Source organism: Musa acuminata, chromosome BXJ3-3 (assembly GCF_036884655.1).
Source record: "Musa acuminata AAA Group cultivar baxijiao chromosome BXJ3-3, Cavendish_Baxijiao_AAA, whole genome shotgun sequence".
In the NCBI taxonomy this organism is placed as follows: Eukaryota; Viridiplantae; Streptophyta; class Magnoliopsida; order Zingiberales; family Musaceae; genus Musa; species Musa acuminata.
This window is the reverse complement of record NC_088351.1, coordinates 32,353,081-32,366,536: the sequence shown is the minus strand read 5'-3', so window position 1 is coordinate 32,366,536 and position 13,456 is coordinate 32,353,081. Positions and strand designations below refer to the sequence as shown.

The window sequence follows — 13,456 nt, the reverse complement described above, 5'->3', positions numbered from 1 at the left end:
AAAGAACAAAGTATTAATATCCTGAGTTGGATATGCAGAAATTAATTCAATTAATTAATCGCTAGATCGAGTCTGATTCTTAGCTGTGGCTCATGTCAATTGAAGGTTGATTGATGTTCTTTGACACTGTTGATGCCAAAGATAAGTATGGTGATTCCCTTTGATGGGTTACGCAGTTATGATCTATCACATTGATTGAAACCATGGATTAGTAAGAGGAAGAATATCCCAATTTAAGGTTTTGATGCCCCCGAAAGACCTCCATCAGTGATGCAGTCGGCGCTCTTCGAGGCAGCTGCTTGGTCAGCCCAATCTTACCGACGATGAAGCGGAAGAAGTGGAGGGAGGAGGAGGAGGCGACGCTGATCCGGGAGTACGCGGCCCTGCTGTCGCCGCCGTCGGGAGGCGCCCTCCTCCTGGCCAGGCTCCGCACGCGGGAGAAGAAGTTCCAGCCGATCGCGGACCGGGTGAACGCTGCCCACCACCTCCGCGACCCCGTGGCCTTCCCCTTCCGCTGGTCCTGGCGGGACGTCTCCGTCAAGATCCACAACATGCGACACCAGTTCCTCCACGTCAAGCGCAAGCTCCTCCCCCTCCCCGCCCACCTCCACCCCGACCACGCCCTCCACCTCTGGCCAAACTTCCTCCTCTACAAGCAGGTCTTCGGCGATCATCTTGACCCCCACCTCCGCCCCTCCTCCAAAACCCCCGCTTCCGACGGTGATCGTGAGGATGATGATAGCCTCAACGAAGAAGATTACGAATATGAAAATGATGACGTTGAGGAGGAGGACGAGGCGCAATTGGCCACCGATCTCTCTGCCTCCGATCAAGAAGTGGCGGGCGATGAGGAAAGGATCGATGCAGAACTCGTGCATCGAGAAGAAGAAGAGGAGGAAGCGCTAGGGTTGCGGCGTCTCCTTCCTCGCCGCCGCCGTGGGAAAAAGATGGGATTTTTGGGAGCCGACATGGTGAGGCTTGGCGAGATCGCGATGAGGAGGGAGGAGCGAAGACGCGAAAGGGAGGCATCGAGGGAGGAAGAAGATCGCGAAAGGGAGCGGCGGAAGAGGGCCTTGGAGCACCAAAGACAGATGGATGAGGAGGAGGAGAGGAGGGAGCAGTGGCGAAGGAGGATGAGTAGGGAGGAGAGGAGGGAAGAAGAGGAGATGGAGTGGAGGGAGAGGATGCTGGTGATGCAGATGGAGCACGAGAAGCAGGTGATGCAGATGCAAGCTGATGCTTTCCAGGATCAGATGCAAATGATCGCCATCCTGGTCAGGGTCATTTGCCAGTTCCTTGGAGGAGGGACGGCGGGTGGTGGTGATGGTGGGATTGGGGGAATTCAGCACCATGTGATGCAGCAGCAGCAGCAGAAGCAAGAGGAGTCACCAGAGAGCTTAGTGGGCGATGGTGGGAAGAATGGTGATCATTCTGGTGGGCGCTATACTTAGATTCATGTAAGTTAGCATCTTGTTACTTTGTTTTCATTATATTTTCTGACGCACTGATTGTGATAGATTTATTACAAGGATAAATATGATTTCTGTTATCTGTGAAATTTCTTGATCCTTCTTTAATATTAAGTAATGTCGCACTTGCAGAGACTTGTTGCATGAGTAGCTATATTGATTATTATTTGTGAAATTTTGTGATCCTTCTTCTAGTCTAAATAATGTTGCATTATCATCAACTTGTGTGAATTTTGATAATTATTTGTGAAATTGTGCGGACCTTCTTCTAGAACAGTGTTGCATTGTAAATTTTTATCTTCATGAAAGAATGGTCTTATATGCTACTAACTTTGTGTTTGGGTCTTGCAAGAATGAAGAATGTTTGAAAGAGAAAATCAGTTTGGTTTGGTTTGAGCTGGTTAGAATGTAAGACGAGAAAATCAGCACAGGTTCTCTACTTTGCTATGATCTGTTCATGATATCTTATATTTCTTTCTTCTTACAAAAATACTAAATGAAGGGTATAAGAAATTCATCTAGATTCATGTCACCCAGAGGAATATATTTAACGCATGTATACTGACCCTCTCCCGACATCATACTGGTGGGAGCCTTGTGCATACATTGACCCTCTCCACACCTCATACTAGTGGGAGCCCTGTGCACTAAGCTGTTCTTTTTTTTTTTGTCTGATTTAATTCTTTATTTTTGTTTCAGAACCTGGGAAACTCTAAATATTGTCTAGTGCACAAGAGGCTTACTGTTTTTGTTTCTGATAGGCTATCTGAATTTTTTTTTCTATCAATGAGAACAATATGCTGCAATATATAATACAAATATCTAGAATGACTTTCATCACCAACTAATATGAATTTAAGTTGAATCGTGAGCATGTCAAAGTTGTCAAAAATGGATGAGGTATACAGGTTGCCGATCTGTCACACAATGCATAGGGAGGTAAATGACTGCCCAATGCACAAGAATCCTTCCAATGTGGGTTTTGAGGTGGGTTTATCACTTTATAAATGTAACCTTACCATTGCATACAGGTTGATTGTTTGCATGACTCAAACCATGATAGCTTAGATGCTAAAAATAGTGAGTCCGCATATGGATTCTTGTGTCATTAAGGTATAAAATACAAAATGATTTATTTAAATTGCCAAAAAATTATGAATATTCAGACACAAATTGTAGACCAGCTCGATGAAAATGATAATGGAAGCAATGCTAACAATTTTTTTATCAGATTGAGATAAGTTACTTAAAGAAATAAAATTGTTGGCCATCAAAAGTTGAATAAGAAGAAAAGATGGAAGACTGGGAATAAGGTGTAATAGATGATGAAAAATAGATAAGAAAAAATAGTGAAGTAAAGTGGAGATAGAGGATGGGGTGGTAGAAAGTAAATATAAGGAAGAAAAAAACAAAGATATAAACTAACAAACAAACAAGATCACAAGAGAAAACAACTTAGCCTACATTATCTAAATCAGATTGCCTATATGGGCACAACCTTACTGGCTTGATCTTTGGCTTTAGATAAGAATCTTTCAGATTGTAACTTGATCTTCCAATCTCTTTTCCCTTCTCCAACAGAAATTGAAATAAAAATTATTTTTTCTAGGTTGGCCTCTTTCTCTCCCTCAAGATTTTGAACAATTTAATGTTTTTCATGCCTTCTGCTGCTATTGTTCTTGACATTTATGTGCAAACTTGTTGATTTGGCAAAATCAAAATATTTTACCTAACGTAATTAGTGTACTACATACCATGCAATTGTATCGTTAACAGATATAAATAACGTACTCTGTACCACCTACCTACTATACCATGATTAGAACTTCCACTTTCTTAGTAACTTTGTCTTTTGTCCCATTTGTTAACAAATTTAATTTTATCTCTTGATTCACACAAAAAAATATGTATTTAACAAAAGCTGTGCGGCACTGAAGACACATCTCTAAGGAGAATAGACCTTTTTTAAAAGCCCATGAGATATGAATCTAAGATGTGTTTCTGTGTGACATGTGAGCCTCCGGCGAGTCAAAAGGCTCAAGATCTGAGCTCTAGGAAACTTTGTGCATAGCCACACCTTTGTAATGCTGGTTGGAATATTATTGCAATTCCAATCTGTAACATTTCCTAACCGAAGCATTTAAACCTCTAGTTTGGTTACATGACCACCTTACTTCCAGCATCCACTTATTTACATGCTTGAATGATTTATTTATCCATGACAATATGTTGCACGAATATTTTGATGTATATATTGGATAAAGTGGCAGAAACATGCTTATGCTCCATATCAAGTGCAATTTGGTAGCCATCAGCATGAGCAAAAAATCTGCAGTCAGGAAAAAAATTGAGCAAGAAAATATAATTGATTAGAAAGAAATGTATAAAATAAGATAAGAATCCTTAGTTCACTTTGGATGGCCTTCATAAGCAATAAATTATGATCATTGAATTTTTCTGCAGCCTGTTCATATAATACTTTTGCCTTCTCCCTTTTAGCCACACATCTATTTACTTCATTCTTTTTTATTTCGACCATATGTTAGCATTTCTGTCCTAATATGATTGTTTTAGTCCACTGTGTATCTGTTTTAATTTCTTAGACTCAACCTACAAAATAACTAGATGCAGACCACTTTACTTTTTCTTTTTCGTGATAAAAAACTATTTAGCTTGCTATAAACTCATGGGTGAATCAAAGTATTAAATGTACATAATCATTAAAATTATAGAACATTGGAAATTAGCAATTTTTTTAGACATTTCCTTTCAGCCAGATATATAAATTTGTATTTTGCTTGCTATATAAGCATTACACTTGGATCCATTTTCATCCATTTTCCTCCATTTCATTTTGGTAAGTTAGATATTATGCCATTCCATAATAATATTATATGATTAAGTTGAAGATAAAGCAATGAAATGCCTAATTTTGTTATTACATGTTCCACAGTCATACTAATTGATCTTCTTTTCTACAACTATTGGTTAATTTGTTCTCAGATATTGTTGCTTCATGTTTGAGGGTCATCTTTACCTGTCTATATTACTGGCAACTACCAGAGGTTTTGCACCTTAATGTGTTTGCCATTTGTTGCAGATTCATGTGTGGTTTTTTGTTTGTCATATTATTTCTACTACTTATTTTCAGCGTTGATGACATGATGTGAAAAGCTTTCTTAATTTATTTGGTTATGCATGACTTTAAGAAGGTAATAGTTCAATTGTTGACTTTTTAATGACTTATGACAGCCACTGTCTTGACTTTTTTCTTTTCAGGCTGTATCTTATACTGACGAAGAAAATTATGTTGTATTTAATTTTCACTGTAGGAAGATAAAGAACCAAGATTGTCTTCTAATCAAGATAAGCTAGTAAGCAATCATCAAATCATGCTTCTGTTGCTTCAAATTCTAGTGACCGATAACATGATTATCAATTTATTTGACCTAGCCTTGTTAGCAGGAATAATTGCACTTTGCTTGGTAGTCCAACTTGTTCTGTACAAAGCTCATTGCTAAAGAAATCAACAAATTTTCTGACTATTTATTACAAGCATGCAGAACTTTTTTCCTTTTTGTTTGCAATGATTTAAAGAAGAAGAAATTGGTGAAAAACTTAAGCAATTTGATTATTCCAATTTAAAATGTCTTGTAGGTAGTACTCCTTTGTGCTATCTCTTGTCCAGAGAAAAATCTTAAAATGAAAATAAATACGTAATATATCTTGATAAATAGTAATTTTAGCCTAAACTCCTTGTGGGAGCTCCCAGGTTAAGGACTTCCTTAGCAATAAGGTTTTCTTTTGAATCGTATGATGCTTCTGCAAGTATGTTCTGAACAAACTTTGTCCATCTTCTAGCGTCTATTAGAAATTATGAGGGTCTATTGAGATGATATCCCTTCCTTTCTTGCACTGAAGGTGTCTCATTACCGTCAGATTCTCTTGCACTGGCAACTAAGCCCACGTGTTGATCATTTAAAGAAGAATAAATTGTAAGAGAAGAATATTGATCAAGAATATGAAACTAGAATTTAGCTTAAGAGTTGCATGGTCAGTTAAGTATGGGAATGATCCCTTTTGTTCCTATTCAAGTCTCATCTCACCAACCAACCCTGTGAATGGCAGTGATGGGACTTATGTGGGTTCCAATTGTGAGGCCATTCCTGCATCCAGTCACAAGTCATGTAGGTGAGATTGGTAAGCCATAACTGGTTATGAAAAGTAATTTTGAGTCGACAATTTATATGAATAATGGGATCTCAGTTTCTGATTTGAAATTTCATAGGTTTACTGTTAGTTGTTAACCACTTCATCGTAGTATTTACTTATGAGTAGTGTATTAGTGCAAGAAGAAGGTACATGGTGATGCTTTTATCAGCAGGATCATCAACCATGGATATAAGTAACTTTATGGTTTGTGCTTTATATCAGCAGCATCTTTCTATATGCATTCTGCTGTGATAAAAAAGAAAGTACAGAAATCTGTATATATTAATCTAAACTTAACAATATGACACAATATTTTAATCCAGCAAAAGGAGATTCATATTGTAATATGTAGGCTGTTATGGATATAGCTTGATTTACATTTAGGATAGCTTAGATTATTTGCTGGGATAAAATTGTTGGTGACTTATTGCAGCCTCCATATCGTATTTGTTGATGTTTATTTCAATAAGTCAGCTTACATGCTTGTGCAGGGAGAAAAAATAAAAGAACAACCAAAACGGTGGAGTTGCCGCAAATTGTTTTCTTTTTATTTCTGCAAATAATTTTTAATTTTCTTTTTTATGTTAAGATTGTCAACAGCCACAATTAGTCGATCATAGCACCTTGTAGGATGTAGAAGTGGCATTTTTCTTATATTTTTACCCAGAAGATTTCATAAAAGAAAATTGAATTGTGAATGATGAAAAAATTTCTGTTCTTCTGCAGGAAATTGACGGGTGTCAGCTAAATGCCCACCAGATAGACTGCCGGCTTCCACTTCCAAACTATGATGAACCACGAGTTATATGATCTTTTATTCTCATGGTTGCTAAATTTTTACGCGGAAACATGATGTCAAATTTGACCTATGGATATAGCTACACAGAATGTTTATCTCCAATTTAATTTTCCCATTGTTTCAGTAGCTTAATGGTATCCCTTTGAGTTATCCAAATGGATCAAGATCAGGTTTAATGTCATTCTGGTGTATAGAAGGAAAACTATTAGTTTCTGGAGCAGTACCTATCCGTTTACTTGGAAATTTAAACCTCTGAAACTTCACTTGTTTCATGAACCACATCAATTTTATCAGCTCAATGAATCCTGCATTGTCCATTGAGGTTTCACATTTGGGAGGAGACATGAAGTGGCCGTGTCATTATTCGGCCCACTGGATAACTGATTCCACTTGTTTGGGTCCTAACTTTTCTTTCTTGTCCAAAATGATTATACTCGTTTAATTCTTATATGTCGATTCAAATCTTATTTCACTCATAATCTTATTTCACTCTTTATCGTAACTTATCCTCCGGTCGTGATCGATAACCCTTTCTATCTTCTCATGATATCATTTGTTACCTAATCCAATCCCATAGGATTATAGATCCAGCTTTAATCTTTGATCTAAGATGCTTCCAATAATAGATTCATATTATTATTATTATTATTATTATTATTATTATTATTATTATTATTATTATTACATCAAAAAAAATTAAACCATAAGTTAAGACAGTATCTATAATTTTATGTACTTGACTAATTTGCACTAACACATAATGTCATCCATACCACCTCTCTCCCTTGTACCAAAAATCACCACCACCTCCCCCTACTACTTCAAATCACCACCTTCACTCATGCCAACACAAGTCCTCTGCACCCCCATCACCTTCTCCACCTCCACTAGAACTTTGAATCCCAATACCATTTGAAGTTACCAGTTCATATCGTTGTCACTTCCTTGCTGCAATCTACACAGTGATTACATGCCATGTGGAACTTCATTCATTGACCTTTCATGTGAATTACTATCACGATGAAGAAAGTTACAAAGCTTAGTGATTGTTTTCTTAACTCAAACTCAGATCATTTAGCACGAAAGTTACAAAGTTAACCCTCTCGAATAATAATAATAATAATTATTATTATTATTATAGAGATAGTAAAAAAAGGATTAATTTTAACAACTTTACATAGTCTTTTCTAACAGATGATTCTTCTGAATCACCCCAAAATTAACAGCCAGTAAGAACTGTGCCAAGTTAAGTTGCATCAATCCTCACCGGCCATTACCAAACCATCAGAAGAATTCTCATGCTGAGAAAACCAGAAATACTTTCACCAAAACAGATGGAAGCAATCATGATCAGGAGCAAATGCCTCTCTCCTTCTAATGCAATGCAGTCTCTTCTTTCCCAACCCTAAGCATCATTCCACACTGTGAACGGTGGAGCTCCATGGTCAGCAGCCATGCCGTTCGACCTCGACGCCATCGCCAGAGCTGGCGCATGCATCCATGCATTGTTCTGCTCGTACTCCCCGGCTTTGGCGTTGCCGGAAGACAACTGATGAGCGAGATAGTAAGCATTTCTGCTCGAAGAATAAGGATCTGCAGTCCCTTCTTCGTCGATGAGATTACCACAGCCTGCTTGGTTCGCTGCGCCGCTTTGATCCGTCACCACCGTGCTCATCGGCATCACGTACCCGCCGCCATGATAGCTTCCGCCGTACACCACCGAGTTCGATCCCGTGCTGTGTTCCAGCGACGAGGCGTCGACGCTTACAAGGCTGTGATGAAGCACCGACGACGGCTGGAAGAAGTTGTGGGTGTTGGTGCCCGAGTGGAGCTGGTGAAGGTCCTGCAGGCCGTGAGCGGTGGCCACCTCCTGCTTGCACCAACCCAGCGTCGGACCGTAGGGAAACTGAGCACCCCACCGCGGCGGCTGCAAGGGCGGCGGCTGATGGAAAGCGACAGTCGTCGGCCAGCCTTGGTGGTGAGAAGCGCCGTAGCCACCCGTCCCGTCGAACCGCGGGGCGAGACGGCTGTCTTCTGCCCTCCTCCGAATCGCGCCGGGCTCGGCGTGCTCGCCCACGTCCTTGAGCCGCTTGGCGGCGCCGCCGACGGGCAGCATGTTGCTCTCGAGGATACTCTTCACGTCGTACCGGCTCATGTCGAAGTTGGTGACTGCGTTCAGCCCCCGGAACTTGATGGCCGCGATATCGTACGCCTCGGCGGCCTCTTCTTGGGTGCCTGCGGAGTACGTAGCAACGAAGCATAGGATTCATTACGACTACATGAAGTCAACCGTTAGGGTTTTCTGCATGACTTCGACAGACAAACTTGGGATGATTAGAGTTGTCTTCTTAAAGAAACATACTGAAGGTTCCCAAATAGAGGTCTTTGTTCCCTGCGACTCTTCCTATCCTTGCTTGCCATCTTCCATGCTGATGATGCCTGCAGAATCATCTTGTATCAGCCTTGAATCAGGTAGTACGAAGAAAAGGAAGCTGGTCCCGTCGATGATGAACGCCAACAAGGGTTCCTCTCAAACATACCTTGTTACTCCACGATAAATAGATGCACCCCTAGAGAACCCGCTGCTCTTTCTGCATGAACGTCCAAAATATCATTCATATCAAGCATGTAAGAATCGAAATATGGGATCAAACAGGAACGAAAGAGTACACCTTCTGAGTGATGCAATGAATTCCTGCCTTGTCATGTGCTTCATCTCTTCCAGCTCATTCTCGTAGTTGCTTATCTAAGAACACACAAGTTGAACATGAAGCTTCAGTTAAACCAGTACACTATCCAACATGCATCGAAGAAGGAGAGGGAGAGAGAGGCACACAGGGAAGTTTGTGGTTGTAGTAGGACCCCAGTACTTGAGAGCAGCCAAATCATAAGCCCTAGCTGCCTTGTCTTCTTTGTCATAGCCACCTAAACATCACCAAAACATGAGGGAAAGGAAAAAAAGGGTCCATCTATCCCACCTTGTTTCCTACAATAAAGGAGAACGAAGGAGATGGAAGAACTCCATTGTATGCTTACCCAAATAGACTGCATGCATGGAGTTGGGGAATGAGACATTGGCCGCGCATTGTGCCCAAGAGGGAGAGTTACAAGAGAGAAGCACAAAATCAATACAAATCAAATGCTTGGTAGGTCGATTCATGAGAGAGATGCAAGTGGAAGATGTACCTTGTCTACCCTTGCGTGTCTGTCCTTCTCTTCTGCAACTGTTGTCCCATAGATGAGCCTCGTATCTACCTGTCCATCTATGCCTGGCAAAAGATATATGAAATGTAAAGGCATGTTATAGATAGCAGCTATACAATTATTTGATTGGAAGTATGACTATAAGAATGGTGGTATGTTTGATTCGATTTGCATGATATTTTCTTGATCATCCTATCCCCTAAAATGAATCATATAATATGCTCCAATCAGTGCAAAGATGACTGCTTATAAGGGAGGAATCGAAATTAAGCTCTTATAATTAGCAGTAGGAACCAAAATAGTTTCGATAAGAGATAAAAAGGGTTATACAGATGTTGAACATGACACACCAACAACCCTAGATTTCATTCGAGGAAGACGATCCGCACCTCGTCACGCCCCGGTAAATGGAAGTTCTCTGCCCAAATGTGTCCACGGCCTTCCGAGGAACTGCTTCCATTGGACCAGTCTGTGCATCTGCGCCACCTGCAGTGCCTTTCTGCTTGTTGTCCGACGACGAGCTCTGACCTCCACCGCTTACCCCTCTCACCAGTAGCGGCAGAGCCGAGCTCGACTGCGAGCCTGTGCTCATGGACAACGATAAGCCCTGGGAGTTCGTTAACGTGCCGATAACGTTGGCTACCATCGCACTGCTGCTACAGCTTGACCCTCCACCCCCGGCCATGTCGTTGGCCTGCTGCTGTGGGATGGGTTGGTTCCTCAACCACGTCTTGATCACGGACGGCCCGATGGAGTTGCTCGAAGAACCACCGTTGCCGTCGCTCATCAGGCCTCCACCGTGAGCATCGGATGACACCATGGAAGCGTCTTGCGCCTGGAAGGAGGAGGTGGAGAACATGTACTCATCGCTGGTAAGTGCAGCAGGTAGAACCTTTCGATCATGATCCGAGATCGAATTCCCACCGAGGAAGTCTTCGAGCTTGGGCTCATCTTCCTCCATAGTGTTCTGGTTACTTCTCGATCCAACCAGAACGGATAGTTCCGAGGGGCCACCGAAGCTCTTCATGTTCCAATCTGCGAGTGAAAGGGAAGAAAGAGATAAGACCAAGAAACCAGAAGAGTAAGCAGTCAAAATTTGTCGAACGGTAATGGGGAAAGATCGACCTTGGGTTTGGTGGTGATGGTGTCTGTCGAAGGCCTCTAAAATACAGAAGGATAAGTCAGGTCTCAGGGTGGGTATTCCCATCGGCGGCTCCGATGTGGAGTCGGCAGAGAAATCGTAGCAGTTGGTGGAGACATCGTCGCCGGAGATGAAGTGGGAGACATCAGCAGATGGCGAATGGCTCTGATGAGGCTGTGAGGAAGGGAGCTCATGGGGGGAGAGAGAGAAAGCCAACCAGTTATTCATGAAGAAGGCCAAATCAAGGACTCAGGTCGCAGAAGAATCGCCTGAAGTGTGTTCGAGGAAACTGAGGAAGAAGACCATGGATCAGTAGCTCTCACACTAGAAGGAAAAGCTAGACACCATGGATCGATGCAACTCCTGAGATCAGGATAGAACAACCAACAAAGCAGCAAGAGAGGTTTGGGAGAGAAGGGGAAAGGTCAAAAGAAGCTGAGAGGAGAGAACATTACAAACATCTCATCAAACAGGTGAGTTTATGTCCATGTCTCTCTCTCTCTCTCTCTCTCTCTCTCTCAATTCCATCTACTATTCTCTCTCATATGGTGCATGACAAACTGGCTGGTTGCAAATAGCCAGTAACAAAACAAAGTGCTGCTGTGAGTGTACTATGCTTGGCTTAGAAACAGGGAAACTTGCTCTAACAAATGCTTACACTGTATAACAATAGGTAACATATCTTAGATATTGTTGAGACATGTAACATGCACTGGAAACATCCTCTTTAGGAAGGGATCTTGGAGACTGACTAAATGGTCAAAAAGTAGAGAGAGACTAAAGAAACCAGTGTTGGTAAGCATGGAGGGAGGGGAATCATGAGGGCTGACATATCTGGTTTTGTGATCTAGGCATGAACAACATAGTATAAGCCTCATCCACATCAACTGGCAAAACAATAAAAGAAACATGATGTAGAACTGGAATACGTAGGATTTACATGAGTATTCAGCCAATTCATGGATTTACATCTACAGCTACAGAATGGGGATAATAATACATGTTTAACCTTGATGTGTTTTATACACTTCATGTACTTAGAACACTTGGAATAGGAGAGCACAGTAGCTAAGACTGACCAAAGATATGATCTACCTGATTAGTGTAACCTTAATAAGACTCTGGATTTGTGCTCAGTAAATACCATGTCATTTCTTTTCAGATTTGCCGAGCTTACTGAATACATTGTGCATGCATTTGTACTCCAAACTCATCAGCACGATAGAAAAAGCTAATCTCTGATAAGGGGTCACCAAAGAAGACTGATCTCATTTGTCCATCCTTCATCTCACCCATTAACTCTCTCTCTCTCTCTCTCTCTCTCTCTCTCTCATAATTACTGCCAAATCAATACATCAAAATCCGGGGACTTTCCTCGTGCGTTCTCTCTCTACGTAGACCAAGCGCCTGCTAATACCAAGAAAGGTAAAAATGAGATAGAAAGAATAACATAAGAGAGAGAGAGAGAGTAGAGAAGATGAGTGTGCTACCTGCAACCCATACGAGGACACGAACCCTTGTCTTCCGGGACCTTGGGGCTATTTCATTCTCCAAATGCTTCCCAAAGTCCTAGACATATCGGATGATACTGCTTACCCGACATAGGATCCTCCTCGTTACCTTTAATATGTTGCTTCCTCCCCTTATCACACTACCAACCTAATGTTCTTCATCCACAGTCACTACAATATCATTTAATGGTGGAGAGAGAGAGAGAGAGAGAGAGAGAGAGAGAGAGAGAGAGAGAAAGGAGTGGACTCTATCTCGGTTGATGCACAGCTTGCTGAAACTTTGACCGTCAAAGACGAGAAAGAAAGGTCGTAAAACACATGGCCTCCATCCTCTCTCTCTTGAATGCATATTATATACGCAAAAACCCTAAACAAAGAATAGTTTAATGCAGATGGTAGTAACTAATAACCTTCCAAAATGGCAAAAGCAAACAAAGGAGACACCTCTAGGGTTTCTGCCATGGCAGGACTCACGTGCACAGCCACGGTGCTTTGCGGCAAGTACCCTTTTCTTCTGTGTCTCCTTTTATTGTATGATTAAACAGCTACGTACGTCCGAGCTAAGAGGTTCGAGTGGTCTGTGCAGGTTCTATTACATGTCGAGCGGATCTTCACATGCATGCAGACATGCATGTATCTGTTCCACGTCCCAGTGAGTGTCCCCAAACGTGAGATACAAGGACTCATGCGATGGACAAAAAGTAGAAAGAATGTGTGCGCCTCTTCATCCGGGAGCCTTCCCCCTAGGGTTCGATTCAGTGCACCGTAATCACAGCCCTCTTGGACACATAGCAGAGAGAGAGAGAGAGAGAGAGAGAGAGAGACGGCTGAAGGGGGGTGGTCGGCAACACAAGAGTGTGGTGAATAATCAATGGAAAAGTGGGAACGGTTCTTGCGGTAAGTGGCCAACCAATGGCGCCTGGGAGAGAACGACGACGCTTCGTGGGGAGAGTAAAACGCAAGGAAAGGTTAAAACCTAAGGTTAAACAAAAGGAAACATAATCTATTGCCGTCACTCTTCAATCTACCACATAAACAATGGAGCAATCCACGCCCATTTGCACATTTTATACTCATACTTGAGCCATCTTTCTACTCCGGCTGGTACAACAACAGTTCA

At 41.7% G+C, this 13,456-nt stretch overlaps 2 protein-coding genes across 3 annotated transcripts; one reads left to right on the top strand and one right to left on the bottom strand.

Moving 5' to 3' along the window:
- Positions 1–98: 98 nt before the first annotated feature.
- Positions 99–6,606, top strand: LOC135633685 (uncharacterized). 2 transcript variants are annotated; one of them, XR_010495091.1, is made up of 3 exons: positions 99–1,457; positions 4,749–4,843; positions 6,408–6,606. XR_010495091.1 is itself a non-coding variant. In XM_065143456.1 (2 exons), the coding sequence occupies exon 1, from the start codon at positions 324–326 to the stop codon at positions 1,449–1,451; it is 1,128 nt and encodes a 375-aa protein (XP_064999528.1). In that variant the 5' UTR covers positions 103–323; the 3' UTR covers positions 1,452–1,457; positions 6,408–6,606. The 2 variants fall into 2 exon arrangements, 1 of the variants encoding a protein (XP_064999528.1); XM_065143456.1 differs by lacking the exon at positions 4,749–4,843 and having other exon boundaries at positions 103–1,457.
- Positions 6,607–7,573: 967 nt separating this feature from the next.
- Positions 7,574–11,503, bottom strand: LOC135633554 (AP2-like ethylene-responsive transcription factor BBM). Its single transcript, XM_065143121.1, has 8 exons — positions 10,810–11,503; positions 10,074–10,719; positions 9,517–9,749; positions 9,317–9,405; positions 9,153–9,226; positions 9,021–9,071; positions 8,843–8,919; positions 7,574–8,715 (listed from the first exon to the last, which is right to left on the bottom strand). The coding sequence occupies exons 1-8, from the start codon at positions 11,051–11,053 to the stop codon at positions 7,886–7,888; spliced, it is 2,244 nt and encodes a 747-aa protein (XP_064999193.1). The 5' UTR covers positions 11,054–11,503; the 3' UTR covers positions 7,574–7,885.
- Between the last annotated feature and the right edge of the window lie 1,953 nt (positions 11,504–13,456).

Bases quoted from the DNA above. Each gene is read 5' to 3' on its own strand.
- LOC135633685 (XM_065143456.1), top strand. From the start codon at position 324: ATGAAGCGGAAGAAGTGGAGGGAGGAGGAGGAGGCGACGCTGATCCGG.
- LOC135633554 (XM_065143121.1), bottom strand. From the start codon at position 11,053: ATGAATAACTGGTTGGCTTTCTCTCTCTCCCCCCATGAGCTCCCTTCC. The intron at 9,750-10,073 runs GTGCGGATCGTC...ATCTTTTGCCAG, and splicing joins ATTTACCGGGGCGTGACGAG to GCATAGATGGACAGGTAGAT. The intron at 9,072-9,152 runs GTGTACTCTTTC...ACGTTCATGCAG, and splicing joins TTCATTGCATCACTCAGAAG to AAAGAGCAGCGGGTTCTCTA.